The 15,255-nt window shown below is 42.7% G+C and overlaps 1 protein-coding gene across 2 annotated transcripts in view; it reads right to left on the bottom strand.

The window, feature by feature from the left end:
* LOC145351949 (dedicator of cytokinesis protein 2-like) overlaps nt 1–15,255 on the bottom strand; it is a 595,946-nt gene that overhangs the window by 346,952 nt on the left and 233,739 nt on the right. For both annotated transcript variants that reach the window (XM_080201765.1, XM_080201764.1), the window contains one exon: nt 10,927–11,072. In XM_080201765.1, coding sequence (XP_080057891.1) covers nt 10,927–11,072 — 146 coding nt within the window. The remainder of the gene's footprint in view (nt 1–10,926; nt 11,073–15,255) is intronic.

Raw genomic sequence — 15,255 nt, forward strand, 5'->3', positions numbered from 1 at the left:
CTGACAGAAAAAACTTCTGTTTGTGATTTGTATGGACCTTTACATTTTTGAAGGCTTGGCTCTAGAGGACCTGTGCTGCAGGGGATAGTTGTCCCTACCTCTGAATCAGAAGCTCTGGGTTCAAGTCCAAACCCAGGACTTAATGGCCAAGAAAGATGCGTTCATAATGTAAAATCCTTCCAAAATGCTAACTGCTGGCAGTAAGAATGTGAGAAACCCATGGTCAACCATGCTTGATGTGGAGTGGCACCCCTCAAGCTATGAGCCTCAGTTGACAGGCTAATGACTGGTTCCAGATTAAAAATCTTGCTATGGGAACAGATGAAAAGCTGCCTTGTGCACCCCTGAGTGCAGGAAGAGAAACAACAACCCTTAGCCCTCTTTATTGATCTATTGTATTAAAAACTCTTTAACAGGTGAAGGATACCTTCCACCACTGTTTATTTTAACCAGGTATTACTATACATTGTTCTCTATTAAACTGTATCTGCCACCTATCTGACCACTGTGGCCAGTCTGAGTGGATAAGTAGACAAATCTCATAAGTCCTGGTTTTACACATATCTTTAAGGATAAATAGGAACAGGCTTAGAACATTCAGCCTCTTGAACATAATCCAACATACTGTCAGATCATGGCCTATCTGTATCTCACCTCCATTTGTCCTTTAATACCCGTACCTAACACAGTAACAGCAGTAATGTGTCTCTTACTGGAGTAATGTACAGACCAGACTGGGCATGATAGCTTTAAGAACGTTGGAAAATCAGCTGGGTTTACAGATTCACGGTCACTTTTATTGATATGTTACCAAATTTTTCTTACCGAATTTAAATAGAAATCCTCAAACTGCCATGGTAGGATTTGAACTCAGCTGCAGGCCTCAGTTGCTGACGGAAAAGACTCCTATTTGTAATTGCATGAAGCTTTTCATTGTTAAAGATGCATACTCTTGGATCTAGAGGATCTAGAGAGTTAGTAGCCTAGCCACATGATCACAAATAGACCACCTGAATGTTTTAAAATTCTCATAGAATTATCGAATCCCTACAGTGCAGAAGGAGGCCATTTGGCCCGATCACAATCCCACCCAGGCCCTATCCCCTTAACCCCACTTATTCACTCTGCTAGTTCCCCTGATACTAAGAAGCAATTTCGCATGACCAATCAACGTAACCTGCACATCTTTAGAGTGTGAGATGAACCGGAGCACTTATAGGAAAACCATGTGGAAATAAGAATTCTCACTGTGAACTCTTTAAACATTGGCTAACATTTAACCTAAACATTGACACTAGTGACCAAATCTATACTGTTTCAATAGCAGCGCACATGATTGTATCTTCATTTTATTGTATCAGAGAGTAAGTTAAAGGTATCTTGTAGGTTTGAACCTGCTCACAATAATCACCTGCCTCAAACTGATACAGGCAACATAACAGGGCCATATTGCTAAAGAAAGAACAGGCAATTATTTAGTGCTTTCTATAATTTTACAATGTCCCACAGCCAGTGGAAGACTTTTAAAGCATTGTCCCTGCTGTGAAGAAATAAACATGGCAGCTAATTTGTGCAAGGCAAGGTCCAGAAATGTGGTAAATGACAAGATAAGCTGCTTTTCAATTTTGGCTGAGGGATAAATATTCTCCAAGACACCAGGGAGAATTGCCTTCTCTTTTTATAATAGTGTCACTATTACAATAGGGATCTTGCATCTGAAAGATCAGACAGGCCCTCAACTAAACATCTCACTTCTCATCCAAATGACACAGGCCTGACAGTGCAGTACTCCCCTAGAGTACTGCACTGGAGGGCCAGACAGGATTATGCGCTCAAATCTCTGGCCTGAGACTTGAAATGATAACATTCTGACTCCACATGAGAGAAGACTGATGTTTAATATAATAGAGCATCTGTGGAACATGACAACCTCTCAACAGTGTAAGGAATTACATGCTGATCACACTAATTCTCTGAAGAATATAGTAGAAGATGATGAATAGCCTTCTTGATTTGCCTCCACCCTATGATTTCATTTTAGGTTAACAACCCTCCACATTTTAGAAAAACTGTCTCCTCCACAAAAACACAGTAATGAATTTTGGGCAGAGCCAATTGATCCATCTAGTCTACCCACATAACCACGCTTTTCAATCATGACAGAAGTCTCTCTATTGCATGGATAAATTGTATGAACGAACAGTGAATTCTTTCAGATGGCTGGATTTTTCCTTTCACATGCACTAGCAGTTTGTTACATATATTGGGCAAGATTTTCTGGCCCTTCCCGCTGATGGAATCTTCCAGTCCTGCCAAATGCATTACCCAGTGGCAGGTTTCCTGGCGGTGGGACAGGAGAACTATGCAAAACGCTGTAGACATCAGTGGGACCAGAAGATCCCACCAGCAGCCAATGGCGAGTTGCTGGAAAACATGTCGCGAGAAGAGGCAGAAAAGTCTGCCCATTGGGTTACATTTATGCTGAGGAATTCTTTCTTTGAAATGTTAATTTGTTGCCTTTTTCTTGAAATCAAAGCCAGGAAAGATTTTCAGTGCTCAGTAGAAATGTCACCCAGAGTCAGTTATGATTTCCAAAGTCATATATGGCAGCACGGGGCACTGGATTTTAGCACTGCTGCCTCACAGCGCCAGGGACCAAGGTTCGATTCCCGGTTTGCATCACTGTCTATTTGGAGTCTGCACATTCTCCCCATGTCTGCATGGGTTTCCTCCGGGTGCTGCAGTTTCCTCCCACAGTCCAAAAGGCGTACTGGTTGGGTGCATTAGCCAAGCACAGAAGTGCAGTGACTGGGGGATTTTCATAATAATTTCAGTGCGGTGTTAATGTAAGTCTAATTGTGACATTAATAAACTTTAAACTATTGATAATATTAAGTCATTGTGGCGTTTCCCTGGCAGCAATCTGAGATTAAGTCAGTCTGTTTGTAAAATTGATCCTGAAATAAGATTTTCACCTTACATTCATCACTAAGACCATCTATTCTCACTTCTGTAACATTGCCCAATTTTGATCCTGTCTCAGTTCATCTGTACTAGAAGTTTCAATTAATACCTTTGTTACCTCTAGACGCATCTCTTCCAACAAACTCCTGACTGGCCTCCCACGTCATACTTAACAAGCAGGAAGTCCTTTGTCCTATTATCCCTGAACTCAATGACCTGTGGTTGGCTCCTGACCCAGCAACAGGGATTGTTTGTTTTCCTTGTTTTCAATCCCTTCCCTGACTTTGCCTCTCCCTATATCGGTAATCACCTTCAGCCCTACAGCCCTCTGAGATATCTGTGTTCCTCAAATTCTGTCTTCTTGTGCACCCCTGATTTTAATTGCTCCATTATTGGTGCCTTCAGTTGCTTTAGTGTCACCGACCAGAATACACTTCCTACACCATTCCACCCCTCTACTTCACTCTCTTTCTTTAAGGCAATCCTTAAAATCTACCTTTTTGACCAAGCATATGTTAGATGACCTAACATCTAGGTCATCTCATGTGTCTGGCTCAGTGCCATACTTTGTTGTACAAATCCCCTGTGAAGTGCATTGGGTTGTTTCATTATCATAAAACCATAGAAACGCTACAGTGCAGAAGGAGGCCATTCGGCCCATTGAGTCTGCACTGACAACAATCCCACCTCGGCCCTATCCCCGTAACCGCACATATTTACTGCGCTAATCCCTCTAACCAACGTATCCTGGGACACTAAGGGTCAATTTAGTGTGGCTAATGTGCCTAACCCACACATCTTGGGACAGTGGGAATAAACCGCAGCTCCCGAAGGAAACCCACGCAGATACAAGGAGATCATGCAAACTCCACACAGACAGTGACCCAAGCTGTTATGTTAAAGATTTGATATAAAAATAAGTTTCTGTTGTTCTTTTAAAAATTATGTTTTCAAGCAGTGTTCTCGACTCATATCAGTTATTACACTCTGAATGAAGGTAGGCCTAATGTTGTGGAGCAAAGGAATTTGCGATCCAGGTTGACAAGACATTAAAGGTTGAGAAGGTTGTAAAAAAGTTAATGGAATTCCACATTTTATCACAAGAGGTGTAGAATCTAAAAGGCAATAAACAATGATGAGTCTATATAAAATCTTAATAAGATCTCAATTAGAATACTGTGCACTGTACAGGCCTGATGAGCCTGCTGCGCAATCAATAAGCTCATGTCTGATCTTGTTGTGGGCCCAACTCCACTCTCCTGACTGCCCCCCAAAACCTTTAACTATCAAAAATCGGTCTAACTCAGCATGAATTAATTCAATGATCCAACCTCCACTGCTTTCTGGGGAACAGAAATTTGACAGAGTAATGACCCTCTGTCTTAAATAGGAGATCTTTTATAATTAAACTGTGTCTCCGAGGGAGAGTTAGACAGATTTTTAATAGACAACGAAATGAAGGGGTGGAATTCTCCCACAGTCCTGCTGGCGGGTTTGATGGCAGGTGAAGGGGGATGAGGAAGGGAAGGGAATTTGTAAGAGTTCAAAAATTGATTTCACGCTACTGTGAATTTCCTGCAGGATCATTCACTGGTACCCATCATGGTGGATCAGAAAACAAACCAGAAGCCAGCTTGAAACTGATTTACATCCTATAAGTGAGATTCCGATGAAGGCCCAACCAGAATCTTCCCCCACTCCTGATTCTCCAGGAGGAAAACATGTCGGTCCAGAACAAGTCTGGAACAACGTGGTGTGCAGAATTCAGGACTCACTGAACACTGCCTGGGGCTGCCTCTGGAGTTAAGGATGGCGGCCTCCAGCAGCTGTAGACCCTGGAACACCACAGCAGTGGGTGGAGGAGAACATCTCCAGGTGGCCCATCTTCTTTCTTCAATGGTGAATCAGTGATGTTGGGCATCTTTTCAATATGGCATCCAGATCCCGCCACAGAATACAGCATCAACGCTCCATAACTAATAAGGTCAGGGATCGAAGATATGGTATGGTTTCCCATCAGCCTCTACAGTGGGAAACATACATTCCTGCCCCTGCTTTAGCTCTTAGATTCATTTCAGAAAGATACTTGTGTGTTCTTGAAACATTTCAAAGGCTGGCTCTTACTGCAGATTAAACTATAATGCTTCAATTTAAATTGTCTTGTCAACCTGGATCACAAGTTCCTTTGCCCTACAACATTAGGCCTACATCCATTCAGAGTGTAATAACTGATATGGGTCTATTACACCCTTTGAAAACATAGCAATTGTTAAAACAACAACAGAGACTTCATCCCAGATAGGAGACTTCCGGCCAAACTTTATGGGGAGGGGGGGCAGATGGTAAAGTGGGATTGTAATCAGAACTAGATCAGATATCATTGTATTGAACGCCAGAAAAGGTTCAAAGGGCTGAATGGCCTATTCCTCTATCTGAGTTCCATGAATTCAATGTGGCATACAGTTGTGTCTTTTTGGTCTTACCAGGAATTGAGAAAATGAGGGGAGGTCTTTTTGATACAAATGTGTAGTTTATTCAGTCGATGGAGAGTAATGGATTACTACAATGCGCTTGGAAAGAGATAGGGAAGGGAAGAAATCCGCATTTTTCTTTCCTTTAGTGATGGAGATAGAGCCAAAATTACTTCTGCGTTCTCTTGCATTTTTAATCCCCTCAATTTTTTTTGATTTCCCCCACCCCCACCCCCCAGACTTCCTGCAACAGCTCTCCATTCTCAGGCAAGTATCACATATGTGTTTTCAATTGATGTAATCAGAAGAAGACTGCTCTGTGGTATTAAGCAAACAACATGGTCAGAAAGCTCAGGGGAAATTAGTGAGTGGAACTGGGCTGGAAGCTGAGTGAAAAAAATCTTCTTTTCTTAAAAAAAGACTGACCTGAGATTATGAGAAAATCAGGAAGGCAACATTAACCAATTTATTTGTGACTAAACGCCATGCGGATTTAGCGATATTAAATCATTCTTACACATTTGTTCATGATTCAGCAGAATAACTTGCGCTGCCTGATCTGGGTTTAATGATTTTTAACCTCTTGTTTCAACTATAGTTTTATTTAAACAGTGAATGCAAACTGTCTTCATTTTAACAAAAAGGCTAGATTTGCATTTCAATCACAACTATGAACTATCCTGAGGCATTGTTAAAAAAATTCTTGAATGGATGTGAGCATTGGTGGCAAGACCATCATTTGTTTCCCATCCCTAATTGCCCTTGAACTGAGTGGCTTGCTAGATCAAGGATAGTTAAAAGTCAGGGGTTTGGAGTCATATTTAAGCCAAAATGGGGAAGGACAGCAGATTTCCTTCTTTAAAGTGCATTAGTGATACAGATTGCTTTCATTTTAACAACTGATAATAGTTCTCACAGTCACACACTGAGATTAGCATTACATTGATTAATTTAATGTAAATTCCATTAGCTGCTGTGCTGGGATTTGAACCCATGTCCCCAGAGCATTAGCCTGTGCCTTTGGATTCCGAATTCAGCGGTATTGCCACTGTGTCATTCTTATGCAACCAATTAAGCACTTTTTGAAGTACAGCCACTGTTGTAATGTAGGGAAATGTGGCAGCCAATTTGCGCACAGCAAGGTTGTTAATCATGCAGGACCTAAGCAGCAGGGCTAGTAATCTGAAATAAAAACAGAGCATGCTGGATAAACTCAGTGGGAGTGGCAGCATTTGTGGAGAGAGAAACAGAGTTAACATTTTGGGTCTGTATCGCTTTTCGTCAGGGCTACTGGTCATTTGGAGACAGAGCTAAGCACATCTTCGTTCTTACCAACAGCCAGAGAAACGAGAAGTGGGGAAACTGTGGAATTTGATTTCCACCCTACCTCTGAAATCAATGGTAGCACCCCTCACAATGGCATCAGCACTAATTGGAGATGGAATGCCTTTATGATCTGCTCTGTTTCAGGATGTACACTTTGTCTTCACTAACTAAGCCATTTGAAGTGGGGCTGCGGGTGGCAACAGTCCATATTTTACTTGAACAGGTCTAGTGAATGGAAAATATTTTCTAAAATCCATCAGCAGCATATGCATGGGTTTTTAAAATGATAATCTAGCTTTTCTGGGCTGCTGACTCCCCTCATTCCTGTTTTGGTACATGAATGAGTACCATTATACCATCCATAGTCGGTGATAAACTCTGTAGTATGCAAGCCTTTGGGTTGTCTCATATTTTAACTGATGCACCAATAAGTACATTTTACTTTGTTAAGATTGTAGGGCTAGATTTTTCTGCCTCTCGGCATGTTTGGCAGTGGCGGCAGGCAATGTGCCACTTGCTGAAGGTGGGATCTTATGGTCCCGCCATTGATGGCATTTTCCATAGAATGCACCCGGTTCTTCCAGGAAACCCACACAGGGGTTCGCTGTCTTGGCACCATAAAATCCCACAAGCATGAGCGACAGCAAGATTTTTACAGTACCTTATATAAGCATCTACACACGCTCATATTACTTACATCTATCACATGAATTTGAACCAATTTTATGGTGAAGAAATCTGCTTTATGCCACACGGGATGATCAGTCCCTTTATAGGAAGAACTTGTGTCTCAATTCAGTTTCTATCCTACCTTGAGTTCATGTCTTTCTTTAGACTTAGCTTCTAGCTAACATGCCTCATGCTGCCAATTCTGACAACTTTGCTTTCAAAGTTTTTATCCACCATCATTCTTCCACCTTGCTGCCTCAGTCCAGACCATTTTCCAGTTCAGAATGGGATTTTCACTTTCGCTTTGCAAGCCACATTGCTGGTTGATATGGCCTCACATGTCAGAATGCTCTACAGCCCCTAACAGCTTAAAAGGCATGCATCCACCCAAAGCAAACAGAAGAGAAATCATTTCAATATGGAAGAGGTCACATCGAGTGACTTTTTACCTCTGATACCTGGAATCTAATCTGGACCAGACTAATGAGATGATTGGGAGAGCCTGAGTAGGATACTCTTTTGGTGAATAGGTGCAGAATCAATGGGTTGGATTTCCTTTCCCTGCACTGTAGGGATTCTATGGAAAGTTGTCCATTTCTTTTTTCAGCACTTTGTATTAATTCACCTTTGAGTTCTTTACGCATTTGTTAAGTCTATCCAGATCATTTATTTTTATTAGCTCATGGGCTGAAGGTGTCATTGGCTATGCCAGCATTTATTGTCTATCTCTAATTGCCCTTGAGAAGGTGGTGGTGAGCTGCCTTCTTGAACCCCTGCAGTCCTGTTACGGAGGGTGTTCCAGGATTTTGACCCAGGGACAGGGAAGGAGTGGCAAAATATTTCCAAGTCAGGATGGTGTGTGACTTGGAGGGCAACTTGCAGGCGATGGAGGTCCCATGTATCTGTTGCCCTTATCCTTCCAAAAGAAGTGCTGGTTAGGTGCATTAGTCATGCTAAGATTCTGCCTCAATGTACCCAAACAGGGGCTGGAGTGTGGTGACCAGGGGATTTTCACAGCAACTTCATTGCAGTGTTAGTGTAAGCCTACTTGTGACACTAAATAAATAAACTAAAAGAAAACTGGGATAGCAGTTTGGAAGATTTAGGACCACCATTCTGTTTTATACCTCCATGGCTAAGACTGGTATCATCAGCAATTTATAATTGTACATTTATGCTCGTTGCTCAGTGATTATTGTTAATGTGAGATCTGTGTGATATGTAGAGTGCTGACATATTGGTAGTGGAAGACTGGAGTAGACCCATCCAGGAGTAACCATAGTCTAGAGTCTCCTCTGAATGTGACCATTAGATCCAGGCTGAATGGGATTAATTTTAAACTATCTCATGAGATAGTTTAACAGGAATGGGTGTGCAATATTATTCTCTTCTGACTGCACTACAAAGGAAAGCCAGGTTAGTTGTACAACAAAAGTTGCTCCTGAATCCAACAGAAAGCCTTAAATAAAAGCAAGTAATGCATTATTGCACCAACATGGACCTTTATGACAGATAACACCAAGGATAGACAATTAATAAGCAAAAGGCGAGATGGAAAAAGAAGGGGCCTTCCTGCGCCAAAAACATATACAAATTAATTCCAGTCACAGTTGTGCTAACACGTTCGTCTTTAACTCCATAACCTCCTGATATTAAAGATTTGTATCAACAATTCCCAATCCAGCAAAATCTACAGAAAATCAAATCCCACTTCAATTTGGCCTGAATTGCATCCTTCCTACACACCGCACAAGTTGAAAAGTGGGAATATCTTTAGGAAGTCATTGTGTCCTTCAGCAAAGACAGAAAGAGATGTGTAAAACTACACATTGAAAAAGTGTATTAATCAGGCTTAGAGGTAGCTTATTAACAGCCTAACAGGAAATTTCAGAGATTAAAATTGAATCTTTGAAACGAGGATTAATTACTTCCAGAGCCCCATGTCCACTGCTTTGGTTCAAATAAGGAAAACACGATAAAAGTCAGTGAAAGATAAAGAGCCTTTGGCCCATTAAAGCCTAATTCAACCCTTCCAGCTTAGTATGTTTGACCCTGAATTCTGTGCCTGCCTAGCAGATTATCCTTGACAATTCTAGCATCTGTCCACTTGTTTCTATTCACAAACTGCTTGGGAGGCTGGAGGAAGGACACCGACTGTTCTAAAACTGTAGAAACCCTACAGCACAGAAGAAGGCCATTCAGCCCATTGAGTCTGCACTGACTCTCTCTCTGAAAGAGTATCTTGCCCAGGCCCATCCTCCCATCCTATCCCTGTAACCCTGCACATTAACCATCGCTAATCCACCTAATCTACATATCTTGGACACTAAGGGGCAATTCAGCATGACTGGTCCACCTAACTTGAACATCTTCCTACTGTCTCCGATGCAGTTCAACTTAAAATGGGCCTTTACATACTGGGGTACTGTGGAAGTTAAATCACCCAAAATAATTATATTTGCATACAGTTCATACTACCTCTATCCCAGCTATGGAGACTCAGTCACTGATTATGTTCAAAACAGAGGGTGACAGATTTCTGGATACAGATGACAATGTGGGGATAGTGTGGGAAGATAGCACTGAGGTAACCATCATCTAGTTTAGTGGCAGAGTGGACTCAAGGGCTGAATGGTCTGTTCCAGATCCTATGTTCCTATTCAACATTTCGGAGGCCTGGCTTCACCTTTACATAAAAACATAGAAACTAGGGGTGGAGTAGGCCATTCAGCCCTTTGAGCCTGCTCCTCCATTCGTTATGATTATGGCTGATCATCCAACTAAATAGCCTGATTCGCCTTCTCCCCATATCCTTTGATCCTTTTGCCCCAAGAGCTCCATCTAATTCCTTCTTAAAAACATGCAATGTTTTGCCCTCAACAATCTTCTGTGGTAGTGAATTCCACAGGCTTACCACCCTCTGGATAAAGGAGTTTCTCCTCATCTCGATCCTAAAAGTTTACCCCGTATCCTTAGCCCCTGGTTTTGAACACCCCCACCATCAGGAACATCCTTCCTACAGCTACCCCGTAGTCCTATTAGAATTTTATAGGTTTCGATGAGATCCGCCCCCCCCCCCTCAGTCTAAACTCCAGTGAATATAATCCTAACCAATCTCTCCTCATATGGGAGTCACTCTATCCCAGCAGTAAGGCTGGTAATCCTTCACTGCACTCCCTCTTATAGCAAGAACATCCTTCCTTGGATGAGGAGACCAAAACTGCACACAATATTCCAGCTTACCAGACACAGTAGAACTGCAGCAAGACATTCCTGCTCCTGTATGCTAACCCTCTCGCTACGAAAGCTAACATAACATTTCACTCCTTTACCACCTTCTAAACCTGCACGCTTAACTTTAGCGATTCATGTATGAGGAAACCCAGTTCCCATCGCACATTGCCCTCTCTCAGTTTATGGCCACACCACTGTTCTTGCACCATAAATGACAAAGGCAAGCATAAAAAAAGCTGCAATCAAGGTTAGGATCACCTACCACGTTAGGTTCGCTGAGGACCTCCAGGATGTTATTGAGTAACTCAATGCAGTACTTTAATTCCTGGTTCTGCTGTTGTTCATCTTTCTGCTCCAGCTGGGCCTTCAGCTCATCCGTCATCATGGGAAGCAGTATGTCACGGCATTCTGTAAAAGAAGGTGTGCACACTCGATGCTGAGAAATGTCAAGTGCAGGAAAATCCGACAGTCTGAGAATTAGAATACACATCCAGAGATAAATATTGGGGCTCAGGAGAAGTGACCACGCAGCTGTCAGGTTGCTGTAAATAAGCTAACTAATGTCTTTTGGAGATGAGACTGCTGTCATTACTCAGTCTGTCCTATGTTTGATCCCGTCCCAAACCAATATGGTTGTCTCTTCATTGCCTCTAAAGTAAACACCTCCCTGTGTGAAAGCATGTCAGGAAATGGGCCCAATATCACCTTCACAGGTTAGCCTGAGATGGACAATAAGTGTTGGAATTTACATCTAAACATCTGAATCACTGTCTATGCAGAGTTTGCACTTTCTCCCGGTGTCTGCATGGGTTAGGTGGTTCGACATCAGAGTATGGCAACAAGGGGGTTTTAACTTCATTGCAATGTTAATGTAAGCCTACTTGTGACACCAATAAATAAACTTAAAGATTACGTCAATTGGTCGCTCGAGCCTGCTCCATCGTCCAGTAAGATCATGGCTGACCTGGTTGTGGCCTCAACTCCACCTATCTCCAATAATCTTTACCTCTCTTGTTAGTCAAGAATCTATCTACCTCTAGCTTAATGATATTCAGTGACCCTATGTCCACTGTTCTCTGGGAAAGAGAGTTCCAAAGAGTCTCATCTCCATCTTAAATGGGATTCACGTCATTTTTAAAATGTACCCTTTAAAAAGACAGTGTCCTGATCAGAGCAAAAAATAACCCCACCCCACCCCACACACACCCCACCACAGATGTTTCAGGGACTCAATGCTGGCACTCCCTTCCCACCCAAACATTGCCGACAACGGACCCCTTCCCCCCGACTCCCGAAACCTGCTATTTGCAGGTAAGGGGGATGCGTGGAAAAAGGGGTTTGATGCCAGCACAGCCCCTTCCGCCCAAACATTGCCGGCATCAAATCCCGTCTTCCACGCACCCTCCCTCCCACCCCCACCTGCAAATAGCCATTGCAGGAATCCCCAGTTCCCACATCTGCTCTCCCCCATAACCACAAATAAATTAATCCCCCCACCCCATAAGTCTCCCACCAGTGTCTGCCCTGGCACTGCTCGCTGGCAAAGTTTGGCGCTGCCAGGTTGACATAATGTGAACATGTGATGGGGAAGTGCCAGAGCACTGCCTGGCCATGTCTCTTGGATGTACTGAAGATGTGTTTTCCCCAGATTACACTGGCATCCAGGAGATCTCACATTCTGTTGTCGCAACACGTCACCACCCATGCCATCTTTACATTGTGTTAAAAGTTACTTCCCACATTGCTACTCCCAATAACTTCTACTACATTGGTGGTGCCCATATCCTGATAATTAATAATTTTATTCTAAATGTAACAGTGACATCCTGTTGAACTAAAGTAAGATAGAATCGAAAAAACATATGATGGTCTATGGCTGCTTAGGTTCCAAGGTTAGACTGATCTCTGCAAGTCTACTTACTCTCTATCCATTATTCTAAGTGAAAAACAAAATCTGTTTTTTTGAATGCCAAACCCACTGGGCGTAACTCCTTAGGATAAAACTGCCCATTTTTGGGACTCTCGCAATATGTCTGGTGCGCAAATTGAAATATGAAGTGAGATGCATTTTTGGGTAATGAGACAGACTAAAGGGAAACTTTATGCTAAGCCCCGGGGTTGGTTTGGAACATGATGCTTTCTGCTGCCGATACACAAGACTAGGTTTGTTTAGATATTTGGTAAGGTTGCAAACTCTGCCAGTGTGCCCTGGACTCTGCAGTAATTGAAAATTAATCACCAGGACACTGCTATATGCATTAAACAAAAATGTGTTTTTGCTTCACTTGCTTTAAATGCTTTCATTTATTTGACGTAAAAGATTTGAAATTGGGCAAAAAAGAAAGGCTGTTTCACTACCAGTGAGAATAGATCCAATTGAATAATGATGTCTGGTTGGGATTGAGAAGGCAGTGTGCCTGGCAAACGGGTGGCAAAGTGGCAGCAGAGTGGTTCTAGGGACAGGCCCTGTGATAAAGTATCCAGGAATGCACCTGACCAGAGTTGGCAAGTCTGTTGTCCTGGCATCATATTAAAAAGCACTCGGCTGTCAATGTGTCAGAAATAAGATGAATGTTCATCGCATTGTAAATGTGATGATGTGAAATATTCTTACAACCAAGTGACATGAACAAATTGGGGAGAAAGGATTTATCTCTAGCTCATTCCACTGCCTTAGATAAATTAGCTAACAACTTGACTCCAACTAAAAGCAGAAAACTCTGGAAAAAGACACAGCAGGATGTGGAGGGAGAGAAACAGAGTCTAACATTTTGAGTCTAATATGACTCTTCATCAGGACTGTAGAGAAGTAGAACTGTGATAGATTCGTCCCTATCCATAAGTATCCTCCTCCACCCTTGCTGGGCTTGTTTGTTCACTGAACAATTTCTCCTTCTAATTTGTTTCACTTCCTCCAAATAGGTGTAGCTATGGCTACTGCATGAGCCCTAGTTATGTTTTGTCTTTTGTGAGTTATGTGGAACATTCCTCATTCCTGTCCTACTCAGACCCACTCCCACAACTGGGCGACACAGTGGCACAGTGTTAACACTGCTGCCTCACAGTGCCAGGGATCCAGAATTGTTTCCCAGCTTAGGCATTGCCTGTGCGGAGACTGCATGTTCTCCCCATGTCTGCATGGGCTTCCCGCGGATTCTCCGGCTTCTGCCTACTGTCTGAAAGATGGCTGCTAAGTGCATTGAAAGAGAATTTAGCATGGCCAATGTACCCGAACAGGTGCCAGAGTGTGGCAACTAGGAGATTTTCACAGTAACTTCATTGCAGTGTTAATGTAAACCTGCTTGTGACACTAATAAATAAACTTAAATTTGAAACTTAAATAATTTATTCTCCAGGACATTGATGGCTGTATCAGTGAAGTCTCATGCTCCCATCCATATCTGAATAAATTTATCAATTTTCCTTCTGATTTCCAAATCTCTCTCACCTGCATGTAAACTATCTCCAACACTTACCTTTCCATTCCTTCACTTCGCTGTTTACGTTTCTGCTGATAGACTGTCTACCAAGATTCATTACAAGCCTACCCACTCCCACAGCTGTCTCAACTGCCCCTCCTTATACCCTGCTTTCTGTAAGGACTTCATTCCATTCTCCCAAAGTCTCTGTCACATTGTTCTGTTGATGTCACCTTCCACAATTGCATTTGTGAAATGTCTTCCTTTGTCCTCAGCCGAGGATTCCCCCTCCACTATGGCTGATAGAGTCCTCTCTCCACCATGTCTGACCCATTTCCCACATTCATGCCCTCTCCCTCCTTCCATGAACCTTGATAGGATTCCCCTTGCATTCACCTCCCCCCCCAACAATACGCCAAAAACCTCCATATTCAAAGGATCATCTTCCACCAGTTCCACTAACTCGAGCATGAAGCCACAATCAAACACGTCTTCCTCTCCCCTCCCCTATCAGCATGCCATAGGCACCGCTCCCTCTGTGACGCTTTGGCCCACTCCTCTATCAGCTCAACATCTCATCCCCTTCCCATGCAATTATAGGAGGAATAAAACCTACCCCTTTACCTCCTCCCTACTTATTGTCTAAAGTGTCAAACACTACTTCCAGGTGAAGCAGCAACTTACATACACTTCTTTCTATTGTATTCTCTTTTCACAATGTACAATGAGATTTTTCAGTCATTCATAAGAACATAAGAAATAGGAGCAGGAGTAGGCCATCTAGCCCTTTGAGCCTGCCCCGCCATTCAATAAGATCATGGCTGATCTGAAGTGGATCAGTTCCACATTCCCGCTTTCTCCCCATAACCCTTAATTCCCTTGCCTATTAAAAACCTATCAACCCGTGTCTTAAATATATTTAGTGAGGCAGCCTCCACCACTTCAACGGACAGAGAATTCCAGAGATTCACCACCCTTTGAGTGGAGAAGTTCCTCCTCAACTCTGTTCTAAACTGCACCCCCCCCTTATCTTGAGGCTGTGCCCTCTAGTCCTGCTGTCCTTTCTGAGCGGGAAGAATCTCTCTACCTCTACCCTATCCATCCCCTTCATTATCTTATACATCTCTATAAGATCCCCCCCTCAACCTTCTAACCTCCAATAAGTACAGACC

This window comes from Carcharhinus amblyrhynchos, chromosome 13 (assembly GCF_965287045.1).
Source record: "Carcharhinus amblyrhynchos chromosome 13, sCarAmb.v2.hapA, whole genome shotgun sequence".
NCBI lineage: Eukaryota > Metazoa > Chordata > Chondrichthyes > Carcharhiniformes > Carcharhinidae > Carcharhinus > Carcharhinus amblyrhynchos.